This window comes from Protopterus annectens, chromosome 11.part0 (assembly GCF_019279795.1).
Source record: "Protopterus annectens isolate FY-2018-M chromosome 11.part0, PAN1.0, whole genome shotgun sequence".
Lineage (NCBI taxonomy): Eukaryota > Metazoa > Chordata > Ceratodontiformes > Protopteridae > Protopterus > Protopterus annectens.
Window position 1 is genome coordinate 1,390,808,152 of NC_056745.1, and position 17,383 is coordinate 1,390,825,534.

Here is a 17,383-nt window from a genome sequence, read left to right on the forward strand (position 1 = left end):
CCCGATCACCTCTAAGAGTGTTAATGGCTTCCATCCCTTGACTGACATCCAGGTCACTATAACCACGTTCTTTAAATCTCTTATCTAAGTCTTCTAACCCTGGAATAAAGTGAGAATCATGTGGTGTATATCTAGATAGTCGCATCGACTGTCCACGGACTATGTTCCTATAGACATAGCCCGGATGCATACTGGTGCGGTGTAACAAGGTGTTCCTATGACTTGATTTGCGGTACAACCCTGTGTTAACCATACCCCCTGGTAGCTTCTCAACATATATATCTAGAAACGGAATGCTGGTATTTGACCATTCCATAGTAAAGTTGAGAAACCATAAAGAATTATTGATTTGACTAAAAAATTCACTCAATTGTGAATGTGTGCCTCTCCAGACCAAAAACAGGTCGTCAACAAAACGCCTGTAAAAAGGTACACACAACTTGTATAATGCATTCTCAAAAAGGTGTTGATGTTCCCACTCAGCCATTACTAGGTTGGCGTAGCTATTGGCACAGGACGTGCCCATAGCTACGCCATCCCGCTGCAAGAACAATTTTTCATGAAAACAAAATATATTGGATTCAAGAACTGTGCCTAACAATGAACGTATTAAATCTATATTTAAATGAGGAGAGGGAGCTGATCTTGTTAAAGAGAACTAATCATGCCCAGCCCCTCTGCATTGGGAATCACCGTAAAGAGGGACTGGACATCCATGGTCACCCACAGTAAGTCATCTATGTCAGTTGTAGAGCTGACAAACTCATAAAAATCCAATAAAAATTGTTTGGTGTCTCTAAGGATGAAGATGTTAGCTTCAACCAAAGGTCTAAGTCGGGCTTCAACAAGCAAGGAAAGTGGTTCAGTGGTCCACCCCCTGCCCGCTACAATCGGCCTCATAGGGGGCGCCACTGGATCTTTATGAATTTTCGGGAGACCCTGAATAGTTGGTAAGAGTGGATGTGCAACATGGAGAAAATCATAGAGCTCCTGATCTATGTCTCCATTGTTAAGTAAATTAGAGAGTGTGAGGTGAACCCTTTGAATAATTGTATCTACCATCTGTTCAGAGATGGGTTCATAGAACCTTTCATCCGTTAACATATGTGTCATGTCTATCGTATATCTATCTGCATCAAATATAACCATTCCTCCCCCCTTGTCTGCGGGGCGGACTACTATATCTTGATATATATATATATATATATATATATAAAAAATTTTAAAGAAAGGTTCCTAATAAACAACTTAAAATCCTTTTCGGATTCCATAGTAAAGTTGAGAAACCATAAAGAATTATTGATTTGACTAAAAAATTCACTCAATTGTGAATGTGTGCCTCTCCAGACCAAAAACAGGTCGTCAACAAAACGCCTGTAAAAAGGTACACACAACTTGTATAATGCATTCTCAAAATTTTTTATAAAGATTCGGGGTCATTGCAATTTAATGGAGTCCCTAAGAGACCAAGTACTTTTATTCCACCGATCCATCCGTTGGTCGCTGCCTATAGCAAATTAGTTGAAGATGACATTTACAAAATGAGCACTAGATACAATCAACCTCATAGAGGTAGGTACAACTTGAATTACCAACAAAGAGAAGCATTATACACTCTACGAAATAATCAAGATATAGTAGTCCGCCCCGCAGACAAGGGGGGAGGAATGGTTATATTTGATGCAGATAGATATACGATAGACATGGCACATATGTTAACGGATGAAAGGTTCTATGAACCCATCTCTGAACAGATGGTAGATACAATTATTCAAAGGGTTCACCTCACACTCTCTAATTTACTTAACAATGGAGACATAGATCAGGAGCTCTATGATTTTCTCCATGTTGCACATCCACTCTTACCAACTATTCAGGGTCTCCCGAAAATTCATAAAGATCCAGTGGCGCCCCCTATGAGGCCGATTGTAGCGGGCAGGGGGTGGACCACTGAACCACTTTCCTTGCTTGTTGAAGCCCGACTTAGACCTTTAGTTGAAGCTAACATCTTCATCCTTAGAGACACCAAACAATTTTTATTAGATTTTTATGAATTTGTCAGTTCCATCACTGACACAGATGATTTATTATGGGTGACCATGGACGTCCAGTCCCTTTTCACCGTGATTCCCAATGTGGAGGGGTTGGGCATGATTAGTTCTCTTTTAACAAGATCAGCTCCCTCTCCTCATTTAAATATAGATTTAATACTTTCACTGTTGGGCACAGTTCTTGAATCCAATGTTTTTTGTTTCCAGGAACAACTGTTCCTCCAACGGGATGGCGTAGCTATGGGCACGTCTTGTGCCAATAGCTACGCCAACCTAGTAATGGCTAAATGGGAACATCAACACCTTTTTGAGAATGCATTATACAAGTTGTGTGTACCTTTTTACAGGCGTTTTGTTGACGACCTGTTTTTGGTCTGGAGAGGCACACATTCACAATTGAGTGAATTTTTTAGTCAAATCAATAATTCTTTATGGTTTCTCAACTTTACTATGGAATGGTCAAATACCAGCATTCCGTTTCTAGATATATATGTTGAGAAGCTACCAGTGGGTATGGTTAACACAGGGTTGTACCGCAAATCAAGTCATAGGAACACCTTGTTACACCGCACCAGTATGCATCAGGGCTATGTCTATAGGAACATAGTCCGTGGACAGTCGATGCGACTATCTAGATATACACCACACGATTCTCACTTTATTCCAGGGTTAGAAGACTTAGATAAGAGATTTAAAGAACGTGGTTATAGTGACCTGGATGTCAGTCAAGGGATGGAAGCCATTAACACTCTTAGAGGTGATCGGGCAATGCCATACTTCTCTGAAGGTGCTTCTAGGTTCTATTCAGATGGTGGCATTGCATCATCACCTCTAGATAATATTACATCTGGGAATGAAGCTATCTTTCCCATTTATTATACTAAGGACATAGGCACAATTAAAGATATATTTATTAAACATTGGCATGTTTTGTCAGTAGATCCCACTGTCAGAGGACTCACTGGAGACTGACCAAAATTTGTTTATCGTAACAAAAAGAACATCAAACAGCTGTTATGTTACTCCAAAACCAGCGCCATCAGATCACACACAGAGGGACCATACATGGTACCGTGCCATAGGTGCAATTTTTGCACCTATATTCTTAGTGATCCAGTGTTTAGGTATCCCTATGGGAATGGCAGTTATGTTATACGTGTCGAAGGTAGTTGCTTGTCAAAGGACGTGGTATATTTGGCATCCTGTACCACATGCCCAGCCTACTATGTAGGCAAGACCAACCGGGTATTGAGAGATAGGATACGTGAACATGCCTATCATATTAGGAAAGGACATACCTCAAATGCACTTGCCAAGCATACCATAGAATGTGGTTCCAACCATGAATTCAGGTTCAGGATACTTGAGCAAATTTCTAGAACATATAGGAGGGGTGACATTGAGAATTACACAGAGATCCGTGAGATAAACTTGATAATTAAATTTAGAGCGGATGTACCACCTGGCATCAATGGCAAGGTTCCCCTACGTCCACTGCTAAAATCCAGGAGACTTAAGATTTTCAAATGAAATGTTTTATATTTTGCATTTGTGTATATTGATGCATGCATTTTTTAAAAAAACTTTTTTCATGAGCCATTTTTTATGAGTTGTTTTTAAGGAATATTTCTTTAAGCCATGTCATTTTTGGCGCCTTTTTTGTATATAAACTGTTTGCTTCTTTGAATGAATCGTAATTTGGTCTGAAGAAGCTATTTTAGCGAAAGCGCTCACCACGTCTTATCTGAATAAACCTGATTTTATTCTACAGAAGTCTCGGGATTTATTACTGTTTTGGACAACGTATATTTTGGAATTATTGGTACTCCCTCCATTGTTTTGCTCTACGAACATTATTGCTTTTTACTTAACAGGATGTAGTTTGCTTTAAAATAGTTCCTAAATGTTACAGGCTTTGCTAGGTTTTCCATTTTGATTTTTATTTTGAAGAAGACAGCTTTGTGATCCAGCTTCACCAGTGAGGACGTGATATTTGGGTGGAGGGGTTAGAACTTCAGCGCTCTCCGATACTGTTCAGTACAAGCTCCAGTGTGTTTAAACATCTGGTTGGAGTATGCACTACATGGTCAAGGGTATTTGTGTTAATAAAGTCCAGGAAATGTAGTGCCTGCAAGTTGGAGGCACGTTTCCCAGTCTATAGAGGGGTAGTTGAAGTCACCCATGAACAGGGTATTTAACTTGATGGTGACTGTCTCCAGAAGAAACAGGTATGAATTACGGGATTCTTGGGACACTGATGGTGACTTACATCTTGTTAGGATATAGCAGGGGACTTTATCCATGATGATTTTCACATAGATGAACTGCAGGGCATCATCCTGTTTAACCAACCTAATACTTGTTGTTAACATTTATCGAGACACCTCCACCTTTAGTCCCTGTCTGTGCAATGGATGGTCTAAATGTGTGGAAGGCATTGAAGCATTGTACTGTTGGTACTGTTTCTGTGGCTTTAAACCATGTCTCACTAATGGCACAGAAGCCTATATTCTCCAGAATGAGGAGGGCTTGTATGGTATGGAGTTTCTTCTTCAGGCACCTAGCAGTCAACACGAACACATTTTTGGTTTTATTTGCTAACTTGGTAGTTTTGTCAGTTTGGCATTGAATAAAAAAGGCTCTAAGGGGGTGGATAAAGTTTGAGCCAATATCTGGAATCCCATAAAGGGACAGGTACAGACCATCCTTCGCACAGCAACATGGTCTGTTAACAGTATCCTCCCATGCTGAAAAACACTGAATCCTTCTGTAATTACACCAGAAACTAAACCAACTGTTAAAGACAATCATTTGTTGTTCATACTGTGGTATCATCCTTGGTGAAGGTGGAATGCTGATCAATGCAAGGCACATACCTGTCTGAGACATATATTCAGAGACATCCATAATGTCTCTTTTCATATAGTCCAGTGAGGTAAGTGTCAGATCATTTACACCAACATGGACTAAGACAGAATCATACTGGTACCTGTGGGTACAGTGACTTGAGTGCATGCGTGATTTGGTGGATTTTGGCTCCAGACAAAGAAATAAATGTTATCTTCTCCCTGTCCAGTCTGAGGAGAGTGACACCTGTGTCACACTAAGGAGTCCTCTAGGACAAGAGTCCTGGGAAAAGTGTTTGTGTGCCTTATGGGCTTTGTTTTGGGGGTCCATTGGGTGTATGGGAGGTCTTTAAGGTTTGGGAAGAATGCTTTTTATTGACAACCTTGTTTGTGAGATTTTTGGCATCAATGAAATTGTGTAAATACATCTCTTGCATACTGTGTTGGTTTCTTTAAGGATTAAAAGGCTGTCCGTGAAAAAAAGAGACAATTGTTACCTTGTCTCAGGATGCCTATATCTACCAAGATGGCTATGGAGATATTTGGACATTGTGGCTCCATGTAGTTTCGAAACAAAACTTACACCGAGCGAAACAAACCAAAGAAAACCAATAAAAGCGGGCGAGAAACTGAGCGAGATCCAAGTAGTATTAAGAATTCCAATTTTATTAGCGCTTTCAGCGAGGTCAGTGCCTCCCCTTCTTGTATTCTTATGTATACAAGAATTGGTCTTTAACTTGTATCTCTTTAATGATAGTCTAACAGACAACAATTTAATTGATTAAGTGCTTCAAATTTAGTATAAATTACTTGTCAATTAGATGGTTTGTTATCTGAAGAAGGGGAGGCACTGACCTCGCCGAAAGCGCTAATAAAATTGGAATTCTTAATACTACTTGGATCTAGCTCAGTTTCTCGCCCACTTTTATTGATCCATGTAGTTTACTTATGCTGATTCAGAAAGGAAATGTGACATTGCAAAAAGAAGGCAGAATGACAATCAGTAAGGAGAATGATATAAACAATGAAAAGAAAACTAAAACAGGTAAATGGTGGTTTGTTCTAACAGATGTATGAGGCTGCACCTTACTGGTCTGATGCAGACACACAGCACTACCTGGAAAGTGGACTGAATATCCTAGAACTTCCCCTAATCCTTTCTATAGATGTCATGGGATCTCTTACATCCACCTGAGCAACCACCAACTCCAACACATGGGGATCTTGGCTTAATGCCCCACCCAAATGACAACACACTCAGGAGTGCAGAATCCACCCCCCATGCTGTATTGCAGTGTCTGCAATCCATCTCTCATGTGTGGGGATAGAACCCACTGCTTTCTGCACCACTTACGCTAATTTGCTTAAGGTCACAAAGTAGGTAAATCAAGGCTGAAGAAATCAAAGCCTGTACCACATGAGCTACTACAGCTCACAGCCTTAACCCTCTGTGCCAACTACCACACTTTCATTGATAAATTGTATTCTAATCAGCAAACAAAATGCAAGTAATGTAGGAGAGCAGCAGGATCAAAACGGGCACAAAATCTAGGAACCTTCATTCTTCCTGCGATCCTGTGCAGTGGTTCAGAGAGGAGGAGCTGACAATGTAGGTCATAATGTAGCTTCAGATAGTTTTAAATTAGTTACAACTGTGGTGATGTGGGTAAACAGTTTTAGCAGCTGCCACGATCCAGTAATTTGTACCCTGATGTTTTTTGAGCGGTAGTTTTAAACATGTTCGCATCTGAATACAGCAGTTATTTGTTAAGGTCCACCTCTTGAGTAGTGGTGCTTTAAATTACTATAATTGCCAGTAACTGATTGTCTTTGAACTTTTAGCAGATTTGCACTGCATTTGTTTATTGCATGCTCAAGAAATGAAGGGCCTAGAGAGCAGTGAAATATGCTCTTCAGTAAAAATGGTTTCTAGATGAATGCAAAGCACACCATGAATAATAGGGCATAAATAATCTAAAATATTACCACAAACTTGAAAAATTCAAGTGAAATCCAGCGATGAGGTGTACATTAAATCTGTAGATTAAAAGGCCAGAAAAAGTTCTAAAGTGCACCACAAAGTATTTAAACCCTATGGCTTTTGGGGAACCTATTAGCCCCCCAAAATCCATGGCCTAACTCAATTTCTTTTTAAAAAAAAAATCACAGATTTGGAACAAAATCAGTCAGCAATTTATATCTGGCCTGTTATGGATTGTACAAAGAGGAAGCTATATCAGGGATATGTTGGCTTTATGCGAAGAAATATACCAAATCAAATTGTGTTAAGGTGCTCATAACTATACACAATGAGCTTTATCTAGTAGTACAAAAAGTTGCCTTTTCCTTATGGTGTCACTATTTATTTTTGTCAGAACTACCAGGTTGTACCAATCATCTAATAAAGAACAGAAACATTTCTTTTCTGCTGTGTTGTACTTTTCATTATTACAAGGGTGCTGCAACTAACCATCAGTTTTAATAAGGGTGCCTTGGCACAAAAAGGTTGGAAGCTACAGCAAGTAACAATATGCATGCACTACATGCTAACAGTAACAGATGAGACTATAGCACTATGCAGATGATTCTTTAATGGGGCAGTGATCTTAAAAAGGTATAAACACAACTGTTAAAGACAAGAATTAAAAAGCAGTATTCAGTCTAGATCTGCTATTGACTAAAGGTAGTTGTAACACACAACAGTCTGTGCCACAGAATGTTCCATGCCATCTGAAAAATAAATAAAGGGCATCTTCCTACCATTTTGAGTGAGCTTAGTGGAGCAGAGAAATGATGTCATCCAGAAGGACTCCTTGGAGGTTTTCAGTGCTTGGTTGTTTCCAGGGAGATTTACCTTTGAGAAAGGAAGTTTGAGGTAGCGTGGATCCTGGAGTGGTATATTTTCTTCATACTATAAATGTATACAAAAAGGAAATTTACTAAAGAAAAGAAGCTGTGAAACTTCATAGAACTTCTCAAGGTGAATTACAAAACAACCTTGTTGCTGTCATTCTTTACATTTGCTGTGTTGCAAAGTGAGAAAACATCTGGAGCAGCTACTGTGGAGAAAAAACTGAACACTACAACTCAAAAAACAAACTCAGCCTTAATGGAAATTACTGCATGACATATGTAAAACAGCTCTTAAAAATTAAACCTGGAATTGGAAACCTTTCACATGCATGAAACACAGCAACTTTTCTTCATTCATAAATCCGACGTGTTACATGTTCTAATTTACAGTGTAGAAACATGACAAGCTACACAGTAAACAACAAAAATAAAAAAGAATATTCACAGTAGTAATTTTAGCCCGACAAAAAAAAAATAATTAACTTGAAATGGAAATGTCTACAGTCATTAGGGGAATACAATGCTATTTTAAAGGATTCCATTTCTTACTGGGACCTTCACTGCATTTTTTTTACTCTCTGTAATACTTTTACATTAATTACCTTGTGAACAATCAGTTCATGAGTGCCATCTGGTAAAGTCCTGCCATCTTCTTGCATCAGAGGAACAAAAGAATATCCAAATAATTTCTTTTCGCCTTTCTCTTTTGCTAAAATTAAATTCAGGAAGAACAGCTTCAGTTTTCTGTCTAGACGTTGTTTAAAAGGCAGTGTAAGAAAACAGATGTGCTTGTTAAAGAGTAACAAAAGCCCTGCAAAATGAGTTCATTATAATGGCAAACATAAAAATCTGTATTTTTAAGACTTGTAATTATCAAATATAATACATTCCATGAGTCAATTTTCTCCTTCTTACAGTAAGTAGTCTGGTTTTACTTAACACGTGCATGACAAAGGTGGCTTGTCATGTAAACAAAGAGTTTCATTTTAGTGAAAAAAGGGAATAAAGTGTATTTACAGATTTCGTTGCCCTATGATATTAAACATGAAAGAAAAGATTATTAACTTATTTGTGTTTTAACCAGAGCATGTTAGTCCTGTGGTCAGTTCCTAAGTGCACCTTAAGCTGAAAAAATGTCTAAGACAAGTATATGACTAATGTTAAAAAAATAATACATTTCTTTTGTTACATGATGAATGTAGATACTACAGGTGATCATAAATTATCACTCAGTAGAAGATAGACTGAACATTACATGATACCCTATTGCAGAATGAACATTCTGTAAAAGCGTTTTAATATGCAAGTACAACCCGAGGAAAAAAAAAACAACATTAGTGGTTCACAGTAATGTAACAAAGCACCATAAAACATGGATGAAATAAATATAACACTGCCACTTTATAGACTCTCTAAAGATGTAGGAAATGCCACATCTAGTGAACATGAAAAAGTAATAATTATGATAAATTAAAAATAATAAAAATTAACAGCAGCAACTCCAGCAACATTTACAATGACCCTTACTCCGTACTCTGCAAGTGTGTGTGTGTGTGTGTGGGGGGGGGGGGGGTGGAAAGAGCAACAATAACAAATGCAGTACCAGTAAGCAGCAGTTGCAATGACAGGCATGTGGGTGCATGTTTGTATATAAGCTCAACAAAGAGAAAGTCAGACTGTGTGTGTGTGTGTGTGTGTGTGTGTGTCTGTAAACATTACTAAATATTTACATAACTTACATTTTGGATACAAAAAACTTCTTCTAACAACAATTACATATCATGCAACAAAGAATAGTTGTGTAAGAACTTAACATAACCATAGATGTTCTTCTCTTCCATGTTGCAGTATTCTTAACCTTAGGGAGTTGCTGCCTGCAGCACCGGACATCCAGCCAGTATACCAAAGTCTTGAGTGCAGGGGTACATGCAACACTGCATGTAAGAGCCATAAACTGACGTCAGCTATATCTGTGACGTCTGCATGTACCCAATTCAGAACTGGCTGCCGCATAGACAGAGACCCCAGGAATAGGAGGAGAATGGGTAGTATAGAAACCCCTCCCAGACACAAAGTCCGTAGTTAGGGAAAAGGCCAAGTTTATAAAATTGTCAAAAGAGACGGGGGGCTAAGTGGGTGTGACTGAATACTGCAACATGGAAGAGAAGGACATCTATGGTTATGGTAAGTTCTTACACAACTATTCTACATCCTTCTAATCTCATGTTGCAATATTCTTAACATTAGGGAGGGTAATAAAGCTCTCTAGGCAGTAATGTGGGGGGCAAGAAGTGGAGCAGAATCTATGAGAACCTGTAGAATAGACCTAGCAAACCCTGCTCTAGCCCTGGAGCTGCAGAATAGACCTAGCAAACCCTGCTCTAGCCCTGGAGCTGCAGAATAGACCTAGCAAACCCTGCTCTAGCCTTGGAGATGGAGTCCAATTTGTAATGCTCGGTGAAGGTATGTACCAAGGACCAAGATGCTGCCTCCAGAAGCGAAGAATAATCAATTCCCTTGAAAAAGGCTGCTGAAGAGGAAGTGGCTCTGGTGGAATGGGCTTTGATAGATGAACCCAAATGCTTTCCATGAAAGGAATAGCAAAATACAATACCCTTAGAAATCCAAGAGGCAATTGTCTGTTTTGACACGGCCTTGCCTAGGGCCCTAGGATGAAGAGAGAGAAATAGTTGATCAGACTGTCTGAAGGAAGTGGTCTTGTCTAAATAGAACCTCAATTGCCCATGAACATCCAAGGAATGCAAGGTCCTTTCTGAGGAGTTCCGTGGCTGAGGACAGAAGACAGGCAAATTTATGTTCTGGTTTAGGGATATTTCATAGACTACTTTTGGCATGAAGGAAGGGTTAGTTCTCAGAGAAACCCTATCCCTATGAAAAAACAGGTAGAGAGGTAAAGCCATAAGGGCTTGGATTTCGGAGACCCTCCTGGCAGAAGTGAGAGCCACTACCAAGACTGTTTTCCAAGTACAGAATTTAAGACAGCAAGAATGGGCTGGCTCAAAGGGGGCTAGTGTAAGTTTTTCCAGCACAAAGTTAAGATCCCATGGTGGAGGAATGGGCTTACGTGGAGGTCTAATACGAAGGACCCCTTTCAGAAACAGCTTGACATCTAACCTGAAAGCCAGAGGTGGAGTCAAGGGAAGACGAGCAGAAATGGCAGAGAGATGCACTTTTACTGAAGAATAAGTCAACCCTGACTGCAGTAGCTCACACAGAGATAGGTCCTGTTTGCTCTTAAGGCACCAATGGGAGAATCTTTTCCATTTAGATAAATACTTTCTCCTAGTACTTGGTTTTCTGGCCTCCCTCAGAACACTGAGTACATCCTCTGAGTATAGGTGTCTAAAATGGATCAGAACTCTATCAACCACACTGTCAGATTGAGATTGAGAAGGTGGAGATGAATAAGAGACCCTTTGTCTTGTGTGAGCAGGTCAAAATGGTGAGGTAACCTGTGGTGATTGCCCTGGGCTAGAAGTAAAAGTAGTGGAAACCAATGCTGTCTTAGCCAGAAGGGAGTCACTAACAGGATTTTTGGTTTCTCCTTCTGTATTTTTAGGAGGACTTTGTGAATCAGAGGAAATGGGGGGAAGGCATAAAGGAACATTCCCTCCCATTAAAAGGAGAAGGCATCCACCTTCCAGGCTTGTGGATGGGACAGCCTTGTGCAAAAGAGGGGCATCTGTCTGTTCTGGGAAGAGGCAAACAGATCTACCTAAGGAATACACCACCTGCAAACTATATCTAGAAACACTTCCCTGTGAAGTATCCATTCATGGGAGGGTGTTAATGGTCCTGTTCAGGGTGTCTGCCATCACACTGTGTTCTGATGTAATGTAAACTGCCTGCAAATTAATCTGTAGTGCTGTTGCCAGGGGCCAGATTTGAATTGCAAGCATACCTCTTTGCCTCATATTTTTGGCCTGTTCCTCTTTTTTCCTGGCAAATCACTGGATTGTAGTCACTAAATAATGACATACATTTGAGTTTCAGACTTCAAATCCTTCAGAAAATGTATATTAAAACAAACCCTGTTACTCTAGCAACTTTCTAAGTTTATATGAGCAATATTTAAAATATGTCCCTATTTGTACCACCATTTTGTCAAGCTTTGTCCAGATTTTTTGCATTAACAGGTTGAGAGGTATGATTGCAAGACTGCAAAGAGGGCAGGATTTTGTTCCTCCCTGTTTATATACAACAGGGCTGTCATGTTGTCTGTGATGACCTTCTATGTGTCTGGCAGAAGGATCTCTTGAAAGGCCTGTACTGCCAGGAAAAGAGCCCTTAAGTCTTTTAGGTTGATGTGGTCCTTTTTTTCTTGAACGGACCACTCCCCCTGCATTTTGTGCTGGATGCTGGTACTGTAAAGGACAGCCCCCCAAGCTAGATCTGATGCATCTGTGCAAAGATGCTGTTTGGGTGGAGGAATCTGCAAGTGCACCCCATGATTGCGGGTGATAGTTGAGAGCCACCAGGTGAGTTCCTTTTTTAAGCAGTGAAGAAGAAGAAGGTTTGTTTCCAAGAGATGAATGTGCTGGTTCCAACAGTTTCTCAATACCCACCGAAACATCCTCATGTGCATCCTGGCTAGAGGGATCACGGGGATCAAGGAGGCCATAAATCCTAGGACTCTCAGGAATTCTCTAGCTGACTTGGTTGACAGCGGTGGGAGGGAGTGGAAAAATTGGGTGATAAATTCTGCTTTCTGGGCAAGGACGAAGACTGACATCACATCTGTTCTTATCCTGCAACCAAGGAAAACTCTTGTGAGGGGGTCATTTGAGACTTTAGGCAATTCACAGTGAAACCTAGTATCTGCAAGATCTTGCAAATCAAATCCAGGTCTTGAGACAGGGTGAGAGAATCTTGGTGTAGGATCAAGAGATCGTCCAAGTAAGGATAAATGTGTATGCCCTGTAGTCTGAAATATGCAATGACTGGGGCTAGACATTTAGTGAAAACTCTTGGGGCTGTGGAGAGTCCAAAGGGCAGGGCAGAGAAAGCACAGTTGTGCACACTTACCATAAATGTAGATGTCCGGGTGTATTCACTGTTGCAGTCATTACATTTGGGTTATCTGCCTGCAGGTAGCCCTCAGCCATCCTGAATATCAAAGTCTTAGATTCCTGCATCGGATGCTGTCTCTTCTTCCATGACGTCAGGTTATCACGGGTATAAAACATGCAGCCGATGCCATTATATCAGATTTTCTTGCCCCAGATGTCAGGTGCCCCCATAATGGAAAGCAATTATATGTCAGATTACACCTCCAACAAAAAGCAAATACACCAGAAAGCTGAAATACACTAAACAAGAAGAAAAATATGGCCAAGAGAAGTCAGGGGGCTGGAGGGAGGGTAACCAGGACTGCAACAGTGAATACACTCGAACATCTACATTTATGGTAAGTGTACACAATTGCACTATGTTCTTCGTGTTTCACTGTTGCAGTCATTACATTTGGCTGGATTCCCAAAGCTAAGGAAGGGAGGAGGAAGTTAGAGAGCATTAGGACCAGCTATTAAGCCCTGCAAAACTGCAGTGGCAAAACCAGCTTTGGATTTAGAAAAAATAGGCATGTGGTAATGCTTGGTGAAGGTATGTACAGAGCTCCAAGTAGCAGCTTCTAGGATGTCCCTGGTAGGAACACCTCTGATAAAGGCTGTAGAGGTAGATGCAGCCCTGGTGGAATGTGATCTTATCCCCTGTGGGGTAGGTTTTCCATGGTGCTTATAGCAGAAATGAATGCATTGGGCTATCCACTTAGAAATTATTTGCTTTGAAATGGCCTTCCCCTCTGCCCCTGGATCAAAGCCAACTAGCAGCTGTTCAGATTTTCTGAGAGGCTTAGTCCTGTCCAAATAAAATCTAAGATGTTCATCATGTTACACTGCTGCAGTCATCACACTTGGGTTATCCTGCCGTCAGGCGGTCCCGCAGTTGGCCAGAGTTCCAAAGTCTTGATCTGGCGTCAGTTGCTGTTGCTTCTTCCCTGACGTCAGTGTGCCAGGGGTATATAAGAGGAACCAACACCATTTTCTTCAGTCTTTCTTGCAGTGCAGTGCCCGAAGCAGAAGCAGTTCGCAAGTGCCGGTCGGCCGACTCCTGAGATTTTCAAATCGAATTTCAGACCGAAGTCTTCAATAAAGCTAAGTACCCCGTTGGGGAACCTTTTCTTGCCTCAGTCCGATGTCAGAAAAAGTTAACAATTGCATTTCTTGTGGGAAGCAAATACCTCAAAAGGACTTTCATTCTTATTGCATTCCTTGCCTAGGCCCAGACCACGACGTCACAGGTTGTCGGTTTTGTACTAGGTTTAACAAATGTACTATTAAACGTCGGTTTGATTTCGCCCGACATTATTTTGGTAGGAAATTTAATTATACCATGCCGTCGGAGCAACTGATGACTGGAATGCATAAAAACTGCAAAGATAAAGACAGGCAGCCGAGACCCAAACCAGACTCCGAGGCCTCTGCTAGCCAGTCGCCGGTTCTCCAGTTTTCAGTGAGATGCCTACGCAGCCCCTGACGACCGCTGATTTAGAACCCCAGGTGGCATCCGATTCCCAAGCAGAGATTACTAGGCCTCCACAACCTTTACCTTTAGGCCCTTCCGACTCCATGGCTGAAGGAGATTCCGGTGCAGTTGAAACACCTTCAGTTGCAGAAGGTGTCTTCAGACTGACTACACTCACTATTAAATCCTATGCAAAGCTGAAAACCCCTTTAAAAACAAAGAAGACTGTACAGCAAGTCTCCAGTACAAGGCCCCATGCCTAAGAAACAAATGCTTAGGATGGCTAAAGATTTAATTACCCTTATCAGGGGTTCCCATCCCCCTCCTGATAAAATGCCTAGACAAGAGGAGGACTACGCTTCCTCTGACCAGGTTTCAATTTCTTCAGATTCTTCTGAGGAACAGGAATACTCTTTTCCCCCTTATGAAGACTCTGATGCAGAACAGTCTATCCCTTCAGCATCTCCCCCAGAAGACTACTCTTTTGGCCAAACTTTACATACCATGAGGGAACATTTCCACTGGGAAGGCCAGGATTACTCTGATTCTAAGAAAGAGGCTCCGAGAGTTCCTTTTACTACCCCAGCACAGACCACTTGCTATTCAACCCGTGTTAGACATTGTGGATGATGTTTATTCAGAATCTAGCCTTAACCCAGATTCACTACCTCCTGCACCAGCCAAACCAGACAGATACTACAGAGTCCCTGGCTTACACAAATTCCTATATAAAAGCCCTGTTGCTGACCCAGAAACCATTTCCCAGGGTCCCAAAGGGGTTAAGGCCTCTATTGCTAAAAATCTTGTACCCTCTGAAAGGGATTCTAGAGCACTAGACAGATGGGGAAAGAAAGTATATACCTCAGCTACTCTAGCTATGAGGGCCTTAAATTGCCAGTTTCGCATGCTGAAATAACAATATTTGATGTCTCAATTAAAACAAAAAATGATCACACATACAGAACAGCCTGATTACAAGGAAATGCAAGATTTGTTGCATGCAGCTGAACAAGTGGGAAAACATACTTTGCAATGTGGATTTGATTCATTGGAAGCTTCTTGTAGAGCAACAGTGACAGGGTCTGTCATATGGAGGCATGCTTGGTTAAAAGAACAAAGTTTACCTGATCATGTTAAAGCAAAGTTATTGGATGCACCTTTACAGCAGGATGTTTTATTTGGTGTAAAAGCAGAAGAGGTTTTAAAGAAAATGGAGGATAAGGCAAAATCTATGCAGACGGTCAAGGATTTTTTACAGGTTCAACCCCCTCATTTCAGCAGAAATTGGCCAACCAAAAACTGGTCCTTTCCAGCTTCTGCCAGACCACAGAGGGGCAATTACAGATGCCCAAGGGGCAGAGGTCAGTCACAAGGCTCTTACCAGCCGCGACAATGAGGTGCCACAACCCAAAAAGGAGGAGAAGACAGGTCTCAAACTATCAGAAGACAAACACAATGACTTACCCCTCAGACTGCCAAGCAAATTCCCTCTTGGCAGCTCCCTTGGGAGGAAAACTAGCACTTTTTGCAGACAACTGGCACATCATCACAAAAGACAAATGGGTCCTAAATATTGTATCTCAAGGATACATATTCCACTTTCACACTTTACCAAGGATAAAAGGAATGCCAAACCTGCCACCAAATCAATGGGCAGAGGCTCAAAAGCAAATTTCAGCTCTCATGGACATGAGAGCCATTCAAAAGGTCTCAACACAGGAGCAAGGACAAGGATTTTACTCAAGACTCTTTCTAGTTCCCCGAAAGGACAAAGCCTGGAGACCCATTCTGGACCTCTCAATTCTAAACACATATCTGGAAGTACCCAAATTCAAGATGCTAACACTACAGCAGCTTCTTCCCATGCTGGGCAAGAAGGCTTGGCTAGTAACGTTGGACCTCAAGGAGGCATACCTGCATGTCCCTATCAGACAAAATTGCAGAATATACCTCCGATTTATAGCAGGTTCAACCCATTACCAATTCTCTGTACTGCCCTTTGGCTTATCTACTGCGCCCAGGGTCTTCTCAAAATGCCTGGCACCAGTAATTGCATACTGCAGACAAAGAGGAATTCAAATATATCCATACCTGGATGACTGCCTCATTCAAGCAGAAAACAAGGACATTCTTTTAAAGCATCTGATGTTTGTCAAAAACCTATTAAGTTGCCTAGGGTACACAGTAAACGAAAAGAAGTCAAAACTAGTGCCCTCACAAGACATAATATTCCTGGGTGCCAGCTTAAATACAATGGCCCAGATAACTTATCTCACGCCAGACAAGCAAGGACAACTGACTCAATACTTCAAAATGATGGCAACAAAGAACCAACTACCTACAAGAAAAATTCTGCAGGCCTTGGGATTCATGGCATCTTGCATACTAATAATACCATTTGCAAAACTGCATATGAGGAAATTACAATGGTACCTGAAAAGTGTATGGACTCAACACAGCCACAGCTTGGAAACAATAATTCCACTCATTCCCTGCCTTTAACAGGAGTTTCTATGGTGGGCTCAGGCATGTCACCTCAACAAGGGTCAGGCTTTTGCCTTACCCCCAGCCAGGCAAACTATAAGAACAGATGCATCGGATTATGCCTGGGGAGCACACATGGCAGGACAATGTATTCAGGGCAAATTGTCTGCAGATCAAAGGCATCTACATATCAATCAAAAAGAGATGCTAGCTGTACAAAATGCCCTAACAGTTTCAAGGACCTCCTACATCCAGGACAACTCCTAATAAAGATGGACATCACAGTGATGTGGTACATAAACAAGCAAGGGGGCACACATTCCTACCCCCTATGCAGGCAAGCAATGACCTTGTGAAACACAGCACTGACCTACCAAGTTCAACTACAAGCACAATTCCTGCCAGGAAAGAAAAACACATTGGCAGACGATCTAAGCAGAAACATCATAGATTCTCACGAGTGGAAACTAGATCCACAAGTATTCGCAATGATAACTCAAAAATGGGGGAACCCAGACATAGATCTGTTTGCTTCCCCCCAAAACTAACAACTACGGAAATTCTGCACAAGGACATACCACACATTAGCTTGGAAAGTGGACGCCC

General features: G+C 41.2%; 1 protein-coding gene across 2 annotated transcripts in view; it reads right to left on the bottom strand.

The window, feature by feature from the left end:
• The window catches only part of DOCK4 (dedicator of cytokinesis 4), a 3,006,016-nt gene that overhangs the window by 1,011,711 nt on the left and 1,976,922 nt on the right, over positions 1 to 17,383 (bottom strand). For both annotated transcript variants that reach the window (XM_044088673.1, XM_044088674.1), the window contains exons 16-17: positions 8,353 to 8,459; positions 7,658 to 7,808 (exon numbers count right to left, since the gene is read on the bottom strand). In XM_044088673.1, the coding sequence (XP_043944608.1) occupies positions 7,658 to 7,808; positions 8,353 to 8,459 (258 nt within the window). The remainder of the gene's footprint in view (positions 1 to 7,657; positions 7,809 to 8,352; positions 8,460 to 17,383) is intronic.